Consider the following 13,789-nt stretch of genomic DNA (forward strand, 5'->3'; position numbering starts at 1 on the left):
TACACTTTAGTTTCAAGTGAACTTTTTCTGGATCTTCAGTAACTGCAGCCAAGGTTTTATTCAGATGCAATAAGAAGAAAAGCCACTTCCTAGTGTTTAGGGCTGTGCTCCGCTTAGTAAGAAGACTGGGCAACTGTGGTACTATTTTACCAGTCCCTGAGAGTCTGTTTATTTTTGGACAGGACAAGCTGGCCGTGATGGGAAGCCAGGTGAAAAAGGTAAGAGATTCCTCTGAGGTAGAAGAGCAGGTACTTTCTGATTTTTCAGGCAGTTGATTTGTAAAAAGGGTAGGAGAAGATGGCAGCTGATTCATGTCCCGGGACATGCCTCACTATCCCAGGAAAACTGTAGAGTCAACCTTGTAAGCATGGAACTGAGACATATAATGGAGCCAGCTTGTAAATTTGTGACTGAATTGTTCTCACTGCAATTCTTTTCTGTCATGGGGGCTCACCTCCCAGACCCTGATGCTGAAATTGGCCACTTGGCTATGAAGGTACAATAGATGAGATGGCTGGTGGCCAAGCTTGAATGGATTGGATTGGTAGATTATAAATCAGTGAGATATGGGTTGGTAACGGTGATTATATCCCCAGGTGAACCAGGTCTTATGGGAATGCCAGGAGCCCGAGGCCCTCCAGGACCTTCTGGAGATGCAGGAGAGCCAGGTAAAAGCATACAGAGAACAAAAATACATTTTTTCTTGGTCAGGAACACGTCTTTGTCAATAATTTCCAGTCTTATTTTGACGTTAAGACTGGCAGAGGATCTCTGTAAAGTAAGACAGTGAAAAAAGGAAAACACAAAGGGAATTTAGGCCCTTTGTGATCTCAGGATTGCACACACTGCAGGCCAGAACAGCAGTGCCAACATTCAGTTTACTTACCAGGTGCTAAGCCAACTTGCACCACTTGTGGGCTGTGTGCTATAATTTTAAGCAAACGTAATCTTTTTTTTCCTTGTCTATCCTTCCCCCGCCCAAAATTTGTTTAGATATCTTAGAATTTTTGCCCCTTTTTTTCCCCCAGGTCTCACAGGACCCCAAGGACCTCCAGGTAGGTTTTTTCACCATGTTTAAGTTGATCAATGACACACTTTGATACGGGCAAAAACCCTTTGTAATTATCCCTCTGTACAACTCAGGGCTCCCAAAGTGATATTCCAAGGTTTCTTCTTCTTCCTTGGCTTTTGAGACAGACTTTGTGGTTGGTGCATAAGTTTTGAGGAATGCAGAGCCTTGGAGTGTTTGAGAGTTTGCCTCTGCCCAGAACATAATTTGCAACAAAGAACGTGTTTCAGTTCCCTATGTATCACTGAAAAATCCTTCTAATCAGCAGCAGAAACAGAGGGGAGAGGTGGAAACAGAGGATGTGATGTTCTGCAGGCAGAAGTGGTTTGGGGGGCAAGTCACCAGGGCATTTAGCCAGGAGCCTCCGAACAGGGAGCAGTACCTGGGAGAAGTTACAGGCATATCTCGTGAGCAGTGCCATCGTTCAGAGAGCAGTGGGAGAAGGGAGGCCCAAGGACACTACCAGCTCAATCCGCCATGAAACCCTCCACCTGCTGTCAGGGACCTTGTGAAGTAGGCATAACCTGCTTATAAATGCTGAAAGCCAGGTTCTTGAGTAGGAAGTTCCTTTTATAAATCTACAAGTGAAACACTCGGGTACCTGAATAAAACAGAATAATATTTGTGCTACCTATTTAAAATTGTTTGTCTACCTTATATCAGGACTTCCAGGGAACCCCGGCAGACCAGGGACTAAAGGTGAGTTCTGTTTCTTCCCTGATACTCTTTTTCTCTCTAAGTGCTTCATTTGAAGGAGGATTATCTGCTCTGCTGACCAGTCCCTGAATCAACAGTGGCATCTAGTGGCTTTAGGAAAGGAAGTTTTGTGGAACAGTTGGTAGCCGAAGCCTCCCTGAGCACACATGAATGGCAGGGCACCCACTAAGGCACTCAGCATAGCTAGTTCTCCAGCTGAGAAAACCTTAGCAAACCTGGTTCTGCCCTCAACATGTGAGTGTGATGTCTGGTGACTGCAGTGGAATCTGTGCACCTTCCTCAGATAATTCAAGGCCTGTTGTCTATTCTGGCAGATGTGGTGCTTGGAAAGATCGGAGAGAACCTGGGTTATCTCTGGATTATATCTGTGGATTAGCTGGGCTCTGTTGCTTCCTCCAGAGCACTCCAGTGCTATGATTTCTCACGCAAGAGATCAAGGGCAAAGAGATCAGGAATCACATGTTTAAAAAGACAAATAAGACAATGTCATTGATACAGTGACAGATCTTTCCAAAAAAAAAAAAAAGTTTAACTTTTGTCTCTTTGTTTTCTTAGGGGAACCTGGAGCTCCAGGCAAAGTCATCAGTGCTGGTACGTAGTGCTGTGAGAGTTTCAAGCGCTTCTGCTTTTGGAAGATTTTTTCTGTATTTGTTACGCATTCTAAACTCATCTTGACCGTGTACCAGACCTGTACTGGGGACTCCCAGTGTTGCTATAGATGGTCAAATCATTCCTTAAGGTTAGATTTGTTGCACGTTTGCTGCATGTGTGTGTTATGTATGTGTACAAGTGTATGTGTTTGTTTTTCAGAGGGTTCATCGACTGTTGCTCTCCCAGGACCCCCTGGCCCACCTGGCCCACCTGGCCCCACTGGACCCCCCGGTGTTCCAGGTGAGGAAGCTGCTCCTCTGCAGTGTTTTTTGCAGGCAGCTTGCATTCATTGCTGTGTATCTAGTTCTTAATTTAACATTTCATGTTTATTGTCCCTGCCAGGCGGCCCCATCTGTGAGGCAGGATTGCTCAGGCAGTTTAGATACACATGGTCCTCACCCTTCCCTGCAGAAAGACCAAGATCTCAGGCAGCATTAGGGAGGCAATGGCCCTAAAGAAAGGAGAAATGGGATACAATCACAATGATGCAGGACAGAAGGAAGGGCTGGGAAAACGAAGAAACTGGGAAGACTATTGTTATCTCTTGATGAGTACAAACTAGAGACAGGCCAAATTCAGCAACTCAAATCAAGCTCTTTTGCCTCTCAGTAAAGCATGCGTGTGCCTAATCCCTCTCCTCACACCAGAACCAAAATTATTAAGTGCTTTTTTTTTTTTTTTTTTTAGAGTCTTAACTGTGAACTCAAGACAGCAGAGACCACTCTTAGGTCATGCTCTGCCCTCTAGCACACTGGTGTCAAGCAGCAAAGTTTCTGATTCTCGTGGCACTTCTGTGCCTGTCCCACCTGTGTAGCTGGCACTAATCCTGGAGCTGATTTGGTAGAACTAGCCTTTGCAGCAGGGAATGCAAGAGGAGGGTTAGACCTATTGCATCTCTGTGGTGGTCAGTGCCATTCTGGTTATTTCCCCAGTCTGAGAGGTACCAAGCACTTTAATGAATTCTTACCCCATAGCAATTCCATTTACTTGAGCAGACAAATACATTATTTGATAGCCTCTGTTCTTATAAAGGACCTATTGATTCTCTCCTGCTACTATAAAATAGAACCAGGAAAATCTAACGCAATCTGTTTTTGTTTTTTTTTTCCTTTGAAACCAGGTCCTGTTGGGCCAGCTGGTCTCCCTGGACAGCAAGGTACCATTCTCCATCTGCCCTGGTTCTGCTCCTTAAGAGAACTGAATTCATTAGTTTTCTTTTGCTTCTAGTCTCTCAGCCCTTGGCACAATCTCAGTCACTTTTGTTTGCAGATTTGTTCCTTTCAGTTCGTTTTGCTGCATTATTGAGCTTAATTAATCTTTTAAAGAATTTCCATTCTTCCTTTTTTTTTTTCCTTCCCAAGGGAAGGAGAGGATAGTAAGAGCCAGTGTGATGTGGAAGCTGCAAATGTCTTTTTCTCCTCTTGTTGTTGTTTTTTTTTTTTTTTTTTTTCTGTAAGCTGACATTTTTAAGGCACTTCTCAAATGCAGTTGCCTTTCTATGGTATGGGATATAGCTCAGCTGTATACCTCCTGCTATTCTGAAAGATGCAAGAACAAACTACAGCCAAATTAGTAATAATGTCACTGAAACCACTGCCAATTAGGCAGACATCTGTTTGGAAAGGCCTGAGCAGAGCTGACTCTCCTAAGAACCTTTCTTAGCTGGTTTTCTATGGTCCTTTTAGGGCAAATTGTGCAGTAATTTCCACATTTGAGTCCAGTGTCCCTCAGAGCCAGGGACTGAGTTCAGGCTCCCAGTTCGCATAAGCAAAATCTGAACCCATTGTCAGGGAGATGAGGAGTGGGTACAAAATGTCACCCTCTTTCAGTTAACTAATTTGCTTTCTCGTTTTTTTTTTTTTTTTTTTCCCTGAAAAAGGTCCACGGGGTGAGAAGGGATCCCCAGGTGAAGCTGTGGTAGAAACTATCAGGACAGAAGTCTCATCACTGGCATCTCAGAGTAAGTGGGCCTGGCTTTCCACTCCTTCCTTTGGAGAGCTGCTGGAGGCCCTGAGGCTGCTCACAGCCAACAGGAGGTGCCTCTACCTTCTTCCCCTCAACAGGCCATAGGGCAAGTGTGTGTGCATGTGTTTGGTGGTGGGACAACAATACCAGCCACCTCTTTTGCCCTGCTTATCATCCATGCATCCCAAAGTGCTTTCAAAAGGAGTTAGATGGCACCAGGCCCATGTCATTGAGAGGAAAACTAAGGAGTGGTGGTTAGTGAACAGTCCTCAGCAGGAGAGATGGTCACAGAGCTGTGGGGTCTCAGTCTGGCCTTTCAGACACTGTTGCACAGGGCGGATCCCTGAGTAGTATGAACATGGAGCCATCTGTAAGGGGAGAACTGGTTTAAAAGGGCACATCAATCTGAGCAACAAGGATAGAAGAAAATCAGAATCTCTCAGCAAATTAGAGGACGAATTCACAGGAGGAAAATGCTATTTCAGGATGGGAATAAGTAGAGCAGAACAGAATGGTTTAGCAGTGTCCTGAAGAAAGTACCTGCTTGCTCTGCGCAAAGCTAGATGTGTGATGCACTTACAGTCAGTATTCTCAGGGTCTGGGACCTCTGTAAGCGTGCAGAGGAGGCAAGGCAGAGGACAGCACAGAGTCACACTTGCCTGGGTCCACCATTGACTGCAGGAGCTTCTATCAGCAACATAACAAGTGTTTCCATAGCTGCAGTAGCTTCACAGCAACAAGCTTTTCCTTTTTGTCTGTGTTTCATTTGCACAGTGATGGCAGATTTACAAGGGCGAGCAGGACCACCAGGTCCCCCTGGACCACCAGGTATGTAATACAGCAGAGTTCAGCACGTAAGCAGGGGCACGGAGACACACTCGGCATGCTTCTGGAGTGTGCAGCTGGCCATGTAAACACCCTCTAACACCCCTGTTTCTTTCATCATTAGGTGAATCTGTGCAGGGACCCCCTGGACCTCGTGGCCCACCAGGTAAGAGCTTGTTTCTCTGAAACAACCCTGGAAAGTGAGATATTTTTTTTCTGCCTCTGTCCTGCACTTTGCAGTATGCCAGATAGGATTTTGGACATGCTGGGAGTTGTTAGGACTGACTTCACTGGAAGCAGGATTTCACATAGTGGGTTCCTATTAATACAGTTTCACTGCAATATAGTTTCACAGCAGTGAGATGCTGCCCAAGGGAGCAGATTTGCTTTGGCAAAGGTTTCATAGACAGACTAGTAAGGCATAAGTCATGCTTCTTGGGAAGACGCTCAGTGTTCTCAAATCCCCAACGGAAACAACTGAAAACAATTCCGTATTTAATTCTTGCTTGTCCAGCTTTAACTTCCAGCTGGGGACAGATGTAGCAGCTCTGACCATGAGGAATATGTCCCCACTCCACCTCCTGTAGCAAAGTGGTAGCTTGCCTTCCACAGCCAGAAGAGAGGACATGCAGGAGGGCGTGAGACAGGAGCATAACCCCATTCCTTGCTTTCTGCTCAGTAGCAAAGGGGAGCAGGTCAGGCATGTGACCATATGAACCTTCCCTCTTAATGCAGCAAAGGCCAGCTGGGATAGGCACGCTGCACCACAAAGAGGGGAATTTCTCTGTCCTACATCTGCTATAGCGGCAAATGATAATGAAAAGGAGCAAAAGGGGATAGATATGCACAGAAAATACTGACACTATCTTATACTTGGAAAATTTTGAGTTATCTAGATGGCTGGAGGTGGAGGAGCTCTGACATGCGTTTGCTCACATTACTGAGGCTCACTTTTTCTGAAGCTTGTTTGTGTCCCTTTTCCATAGGAGAGGGATTGCCAGGACCTCCAGGCCCACCAGGGAGACCAGGATCTTCTATGTCCACCTCAGGTAGGCTCTTCCCACTTACTCCCTCACCTGTGCCCTGGGAATGTCCTGCCTGTTGTGGTTCCAGAGAGCATACCCTTGGTTTTGAACAGGTAAAACCAAAGGAAACTTGTATCGTGTTCTGTTAGATGTCATGAAGAAACATTTTTGTTTCAATTACAGAAACATTCCTCTCAGGCCCACCGGGTCCACCAGGTCCACCAGGCCCGAAGGGAGACCAAGGTGAGTCCTCACCAAGATACTGAAGGGATCTCAGCACCATAGACTGAAACGAAAGAAGGAAGGGCTTGAATGCAGAAACTCTCCTGCCTTTCTGTGGCTGTAGGAGAGCTGGCACAGTGGTCGCTATGTAGTACTCCTGCCTGCTTCAGTAAAAACAGTCAGTTGTTGCAGAAATTTATTAGTCTCCAGTACTGAATGTCAAGGCAATTGCTGTGTTCAGAGCCCAGCTTTGCAAGCCCAGGATTCAGGAGCATTCAAAACTTCAGATTTCCCATTAAAGAGGAACAATCTTTGCAAAATAGAACATGGACTTGGTCACTCAGTGCAAGGAGGTGGCCACGTTAAGCATAGCTCAGCTCTCACTTGATAGGAAAAGAAGGGATCTAATCTGGTTCCCCACTCCTGCCCTGCAAATTAAAGACCAGGAGACGGTTCTGCAGTTTGGGATGCGTTGCTGTTGCAGATCAGAGCAAAACAGATGTTAACGATGTTCCTCTGCTCCCCTGTTTGCAGGTGAACCAGGTCCACGAGGATTCACAGGTAAGAAAGCTTCCAGGGGATGTCACTGGGGTGCAGTGTAGCTTGTTTGTGTATATGACTGCTCCTCCATTCTGTGTCCCATGCAGGAGAACCAGGTGAACCTGGCCTTCCAGGATTCTCCTCCCATGGTCAGTCTGTACCCCTTTTCCTCCTTTAAATTCATTGTCCATAAGCAGATGACAGGGGGCAAAATCCTGCTCTATCCTAACTCGGTTTTGGTGGAGCCAGGATTTTGTCCACACATTTTATTCCTTTGAATCTCTAACTGTCCTTTGGCAATTGGCAGGTGGTACAGTCACCATGCAGGGACCTCCAGGCCCACCAGGCCCGCCAGGACCCAAAGGTGAAGTTAAAAATCTTCCTTCTTTCTTTGCTGGTGGCCTTACACAGCTGTGTTGGGTTGGGACTAAAGGATGGAGCAGCCTGCTCATTTGGGAATTGCAGCTGTTCCCACCCCTGCCTTTTCGGGCACAGCAGAACTGGGGCAATTGAGTTCCTCCAAGCACAAGGCATCCGGGTGGCTGCTGTGGCCTCTTCCTTCTGCTTTTCCTCAACAAGCTGCTAATCCAAGATAACCATTGCAAGGGCTAGGTGGTGGCCTCTCTGCCAACATGCAGCTCAGCTGTTTTACAAACCAAGGATGCAGCATGCAGTGAAACCCATTGTAATTGTGTCTCCTTCACTCTGTTTTCCAGGTGATGCAGGTGTCCCAGGCGCTCCTGGCATCCCAGGAGCATCTCGAGGTAAGAAGCTATCATTGCTCTGATGCTACAAGGAAATGTTGACGTTCCTGTCTGGGACTGGGAGCAGCAGGGCAGTGGGGTTAGCCTAATGAGTCTGAGTGCTTTTTGGCTCTCTATCCACATTTCTGCCCAGCATTGTTCTCAGTGCACAAACCGAGCAGGTCTGTCAGTACGAAGCCAGGGAAATCTCTGGATTCAGCCCTGCCCATCTGCAGAGGCTGAATTGTAAGATGCCAAATGAATTAAAGACACACTACCTAATAGCCCATGCTTAGAGTGTGTTTGGAGTCAGAAGGAGAGCCACTGACTGCATAGGTCATTCCCAAAACCCTTCCCAGACCTGTGGGAAGGGCTTAATGCAAGCTCAATGGTTAGATTGCTTGGTCTAATGCAGCCATGCCAAAAACATTCCTTGCAATGATTTCTGTAGGTGGATCCAGACAAATTCAGGGACCCCCAGGTCCTCCTGGCCCACCTGGTCCTCCTGGCCCAGGTGGAAGTTCATCTCAAGAGATCCAGCAGTATGTCACTGACTACCTGAAAAGTGAGTATGACTGGGCTTTGCTGCAGGTCAGCAGATGCATGCCTGTCTTCCTTTTGCTCCCTGAGCCCCTTGTCACTGTTAGAAGCAGCAGCCTTATTTTTGTTGAATATTATGAAGTGCTGTTGCCCACTGTGGCCTCTGCAGAACTGTTCTTCTGTGGCCCTGCTTTTTCCCTAGGGGGAAAGGGTCCAATAATTGTGCATACGGCCATCATCTTCCCTCTAATGATGTAAGCATATCTTGGGCATCCCACCTAGGTGACAACGTAAGGCGTTATTTGACCGGTGCCCAAGGCCCACCAGGCCCTCAAGGCCCACCAGGCCCTCCAGGCCCACCCGGGATCATCACCACTGCAGATGGGAATAGCTTGGATTATGCAGAGCTGGCTACCCGGGTTATGAGCTATATGACAAGTAAGCACCCTGTTCCTGTGCTGGTAAGCTCTGAGTACCAAATCACACTCTGCTGAGCTTGTGCAACACCTAGAAGACCAGAACCTCAGGAGAGACAACAGTCTTTAAGCAGCAGCCCCTTAAAGCCTGACCTTTTGCATGTCTTAGCCTAGGACTCCACACAGCTGAAGTGGCCTCTGAGCCTTCTCTCATTTTAATTCTTAGATTAACTGATAGTTGCTGTTTAAGCAGTCTCACATTAAACATCAGCTGTTAGACCCTGTAACGTCCCCAAGCCCCACCAAGAGGTGGCTGTATTTGGTGTACATGGTCTCAGATATTCTGGGTCTGTCTTGTCTTCTTGGAGCCCTCCTAAAGCAGATGAAATTCCCCAAACTTTTGGAAGCATCTTGGAATCTCAGAGGAGAACAGAGACCACATTGCTGTGGAAATGACCAATCTGTGTGAGACTGCAGCTGACTTGTGGTGCTCTCCATGGGAAGCCCATTCCACCAGTTAAACTGGATTAATTCAGCTTTCCTGTGTCCCTGCCTGACCCCTCTTCACCTGCTACCTCCTCTTAATCTTGCCTGACACAAAACCTTTTTATTCCACAGGCTCTTCAGATCGTTATCAGTCATATGTCAGTTCAGTCTCAACTACATCAGTTTTGTATCAAGAACTTTTGGACATGCTGCAGAGTAAGTGACCCTGAAGAGAAACGTGGGAGATGGGGATGAAGCATCCCAGCAGCCTGGAGGTCTGTCCTTCCCTCTAGTCTCCTGCCTCCAGCTGGAGTTAGCAGCAGCTGCTTTGGAGGGCTAAGGCATGCCATAGGTGCTGCTGAGTGACCTGCAGTGTCTCCTTCCAAGTCCTTTAGAGACAGATTTATGTCTTGTACTAGAGAGATTGCATGCTTTCCAGAAGCTATACTTTCTCACCTGGTTTGCTTTTCACACCCACTGCTATAACTGTGCAGTTTCTGAGTCTCTCCCTTCCCTTTTCCTCTTTGGCTCTCTGGGACATCTGTCTACATCACTTCTCTTCAGGATTTCCCCACAGTTTCTCTGTCTCCCACGAAAGCCTGTGGCTTTACTTTCCAGTTCCCCCACTCTCTTAAAGGTTCCCATTTCTTCTTGCCCACCCCAAAGCCTCACTGTGCCTTTGTTCTTAAGGTGGGCAGGATACCCAGCTCTGTATTCTTTCCTGCACGCACTGCTATTGTGGGCTGATTGATAGATAAATCACTGGGGTGTCGTTTTGCTGTACCTGGAGGTATGGATGATGCTGGCCTACGCTTCATTCTGGTGGGGAGTCAATCCAATTCCACATTCCAGACAGACAAATAGCTGCTGAAATGCCACAACGCTCAGCTTGGTCTTTGCCAGCCGAGTCACCCTTGCTTCCCTTTACCCAAGATGTTGTTCAGGGTGTCCTGAAGACACAGAGCACAAGAAGGTCCCTTTGGCTATCCAAATTGTCATTCTCCTGGGACCACCGGTTCTGGGAGGTTCCCTGTCCTGTCACAAATGTTTCTGACTCCATACAGAGGGCAGATCACACTCAGAAAAGGAGGGGCAGGGGAAAGGAGCTTTGCATCCATAGGTTTGGGTGGTCTCTCTAGTGGTGAGGTCTCAGCTCAGCTGAGAACCCCTCACACCTGGCTTCTTTAAAGCAGCTGGACAGTCTTAAAGAAGTGTCTTTCATTTCCAGGAGAAGAGATTCGTCAGTATCTGATTGGACCCCAGGGCCCACCGGGGCCTCCCGGACCAGGAGGAGATGGAGTGTCTCTGTCACTGGATTATGATGAGTTGACCAGACGGTTTATCAGCTATTTGTCAAGTAATGGTCTTGTCAGTGTGTATTTCCCTCTATTCTCTTGCGAGCTGACCAAAAAGCTCATGCAGTCGATGAAAACTTTTCCGGTGTTGACTGAGTGAATCCCTAAGCACAGAGACGTCCTAACAGAGACTGTGAGAGACTTGGAATAGAACAAAGATACCTTGTGACTGAGGTATTATCCACAAACACTAGGAATGAGTTCTCGCTTTGCTAAGAACTGAGCTGAGGGCCATCACCTCACCTTAGCCATCTTAGGAGTCCCATCAATGTCTTCAATTTCCTTTATCACAGAATCGTCTAGGTTGGAAGAGACCTCCAAGATCACCCAGTCCAACCTCTGACCTAACCCTAACAAGTCCTCCACTAAACCATATCACTAAGCTCAACATCTAAATGTCTCTTAAAGACCTCCAGGGCTGGTGACTCAACCACTTCCCTGGGCAGCCCATTCCAATGCCTAACAACCCTTTCCGTAAAGAAGTTCTTCCTAACATCCAACCTAAACCTCCCCTGGCACAACTTTAGCCCATTCCCCCTTGTCCTGTCACCTCTTTCTTTTCTGTCTGGGTCTGTGGCCAGGATGTATTTCACCGGGGAGGAGTGGATTTATGCCCACTTTGTGTCAAGGCAGCCCAGGCGATGAACTTGCAGCAGCCCTTCAGCACTGCCTGCGAGCGAGCCCGGCAGCCTATCTGCTCCCAATGCACAGCCCCTTTTGGTAACGTGTTATTGTTGGATCTGTTTGATGTTGCAGGTTCTGGGATGAGCATTGGGCTCCCTGGACCACCTGGGCCTCCGGGGACACCTGGCATGTCGTACAGTGACCTAGCAGCATACCTGCGAAGTAAGCCAACTTCATGACTCCCATGCCACAGGTTCCTCCACACCCCCAGCAGCTTTTTACAGGCTCAGTCACACTAACAAAGCTCAGTACGTGAGGGCACTGCCACAGGGGTCCCTACCACCACCCCCTATCTGCAAAGGACTCATTTGTAAGTGCAGAACTTTTCCTTTTGGATGTCACCACAAATAGCCCTCCACAAAACTGCAGTGATCCCCTCTGCTTCAGTTAAAGCCCTGAAGGCCTCCTGGGCAATGCCAGAGTGGCAGCAGCAAAGTGCTGTTCTTGGGCATGGGTCTGGAGGAGGAATTTGTCTCCTCAAACTCTGCAGCATAAAGGAGCTTCTTAGGACACTTTTTAAAAGTCTGTTTAAAAATATGGACCTCTGCACTCTTTGGGTCTCCACTCAGGGAAGTGGGCTGCACCAGGAAGGCTGCACTAGATGGTGCTGGGGAGAAAAAAGTACCTCAGGCTTGGTTTTAGTTGGCATTACCATATCGTCAGGGAAAGTTCATCAGAATTGCAGAGGGTTGGGTAACATCTTATCTTCCCTTGTGTCTTGCAGACTCCGAATTCAGTGGTCTTGTTGGTCCCCCTGGGCCTCCAGGGCCTCCAGGGATCCCTGGATCACCCGGCGCCTCTCTGGAGGACATCTCTGCTTACCTACAAAGTAAAGCACCTGGGTTTCTCACAGCTGGCAGGGAGATTCTGGTTGGAGGTGCTGGGGGGAACTGAGCCTGAGATTTAGCTTACTGGGACCTGTGACTGCCCACTGGGAACCAGGTCACTTGAAAAAATCTCATCACTGTCAGCTGGAAAGGGCTGGAATCTGGGATTGGAACCTTTAAACTTACAGGATTCCTAGATGTGCAATTTTCTTGTCCACTCACTGTAAGTCATTCTTCCTCTCTCTCAAGATGTGGGATACTCTTCCATCTCCGGAGTGCAGGGCCCGCCTGGCCCACCAGGCCCTCCAGGGCCACCAGGCTTCTCGGGAACCGGGCTCCTGTCCTACGCTGACATCACCCACAGCGACGAGTTCAGGAGCGAGCTGATCCAGTACCTGAAGAGTAAGGGGACAGCGTCCATCCCGCACACAGCCCGGGCCCTGCTCTGCCTGTGTGGGCTGCTGGCTCTGTAGCAGCCTTCCTTGAGGAGGCGCTGGAGCAACAACACTTATCCCTGCAGGCTCATCCCAACGCTTCCCTTACAGGCTGTAGGGAAGTCAGCTTCACCCCGTAGGCCTGTCTCCTCTCAGTCCAACTGCAAGGCCAAAGTCCTTGTTGTGAGCCTAAAGGAACAGGCACTGGGCAGTTCCAAATGGCCTGCACTGAACAGTGAGCTGTTAGTAAGGTCACCTGCAGACTCTTGCCATTGGAAAAGTGTTTTCTTTGACAAACCCCTTCCTACAGAGAAAATGATGAGATGTGAGATTTGGAGGGCAACTGAGCCAGCTGTGAGGCAGCACTGGTCTGAGCTGTCACGCTGGCAAGTCATCCAGGGCAGCCTTTTAACGACGAGAGGGTGCCCTCACTTTTGGGAGCCTGGGCACGGAAGGCTCTTTTGGCAGTGGTGCTGTCCTCGGCCTGAGAGGAGTGCACCCATCTGCAAAACCATTGGGCAGGTTTCCGAATGGAGCACCCAAAACCTGTGGGAGAGATGGGGAGGAGGAGGAGGAGGGTGCCACGCCCCCGTGTTCCCATCAGTAGAGATGAGGATTGATGCGTGTGCTGGCTGCCTGAGGCATGGCAGTGGAGGTGGGACACTGCAGTGACCGGCAGGACAGTGTCACACTCCAGTCTTCATTCAGATGGTAGCACTGGGCATCTGTGGAGCTGGGGGGGCAGGTATCCCTGTGTCCCTGAAGTCCCCTCAGTGCCTCTTGTATTTTGCAGGTGACGAAGTTCGAAGCTACATCTCGGGGCCGCCCGGGCCCCCTGGGCCACGGGGACCACCAGGACCCAAAGGAGATAGTGGTTTGGTGGCTGGGTCTCTGGCGTCGGTGTACGGCGAGTCGCTGGCTTCTGAGCACTCGCACGGAGGATCCCTTGGTGCTGAGGGCTCCCACGGAGCGTCACTGGGCACAGGCAGCTCCTACGGCAGCTCCATGAGCAGCATGTCATCGTACAGCGCTTCCATGGGCAGCGAGGGCTCTTACGGTGCCTCCATGGGTAGTGATGGCTCTTTTGATGGCTTGCTGGCAGCTGAGGAGTCCCACAGGAGATCAGCAGGTTCAGGCAGATCTTACAGCAACTCCTTCTCTGGATCCCTGGATTACAACGAGCTGGCACGCCACGTGTCAGAGAACCTGCAGAGTGAGTGGGACGCCTCCTCCTCCTCAGCCTCCCTGTCCCAGCCCAACTCCCAAGGCCCTGTACCTGCTGCCACCCCG

At 48.8% G+C, this 13,789-nt stretch overlaps 1 protein-coding gene across 1 annotated transcript in view; it reads left to right on the top strand.

Moving 5' to 3' along the window:
* The window catches only part of COL17A1 (collagen type XVII alpha 1 chain), a 35,446-nt gene that overhangs the window by 19,074 nt on the left and 2,583 nt on the right, over positions 1-13,789 (top strand). Inside the window, exons 29-52 of the mRNA XM_035547750.1 lie at positions 183-218; positions 597-668; positions 1,029-1,055; positions 1,733-1,768; positions 2,342-2,377; positions 2,597-2,677; positions 3,558-3,593; positions 4,317-4,397; positions 5,177-5,230; positions 5,352-5,393; positions 6,217-6,276; positions 6,436-6,495; positions 7,009-7,035; positions 7,122-7,163; positions 7,322-7,378; positions 7,731-7,778; positions 8,209-8,322; positions 8,580-8,735; positions 9,332-9,415; positions 10,428-10,556; positions 11,311-11,400; positions 11,963-12,067; positions 12,315-12,467; positions 13,293-13,712. Of these exons, the coding sequence (XP_035403643.1) occupies positions 183-218; positions 597-668; positions 1,029-1,055; positions 1,733-1,768; positions 2,342-2,377; positions 2,597-2,677; positions 3,558-3,593; positions 4,317-4,397; positions 5,177-5,230; positions 5,352-5,393; positions 6,217-6,276; positions 6,436-6,495; positions 7,009-7,035; positions 7,122-7,163; positions 7,322-7,378; positions 7,731-7,778; positions 8,209-8,322; positions 8,580-8,735; positions 9,332-9,415; positions 10,428-10,556; positions 11,311-11,400; positions 11,963-12,067; positions 12,315-12,467; positions 13,293-13,712 (2,046 nt within the window). The remainder of the gene's footprint in view (positions 1-182; positions 219-596; positions 669-1,028; positions 1,056-1,732; positions 1,769-2,341; positions 2,378-2,596; positions 2,678-3,557; positions 3,594-4,316; positions 4,398-5,176; positions 5,231-5,351; positions 5,394-6,216; positions 6,277-6,435; positions 6,496-7,008; positions 7,036-7,121; positions 7,164-7,321; positions 7,379-7,730; positions 7,779-8,208; positions 8,323-8,579; positions 8,736-9,331; positions 9,416-10,427; positions 10,557-11,310; positions 11,401-11,962; positions 12,068-12,314; positions 12,468-13,292; positions 13,713-13,789) is intronic.

The sequence above is a fragment of the Cygnus atratus genome, chromosome 7 (assembly GCF_013377495.2).
Source record: "Cygnus atratus isolate AKBS03 ecotype Queensland, Australia chromosome 7, CAtr_DNAZoo_HiC_assembly, whole genome shotgun sequence".
In the NCBI taxonomy this organism is placed as follows: Eukaryota; Metazoa; Chordata; class Aves; order Anseriformes; family Anatidae; genus Cygnus; species Cygnus atratus.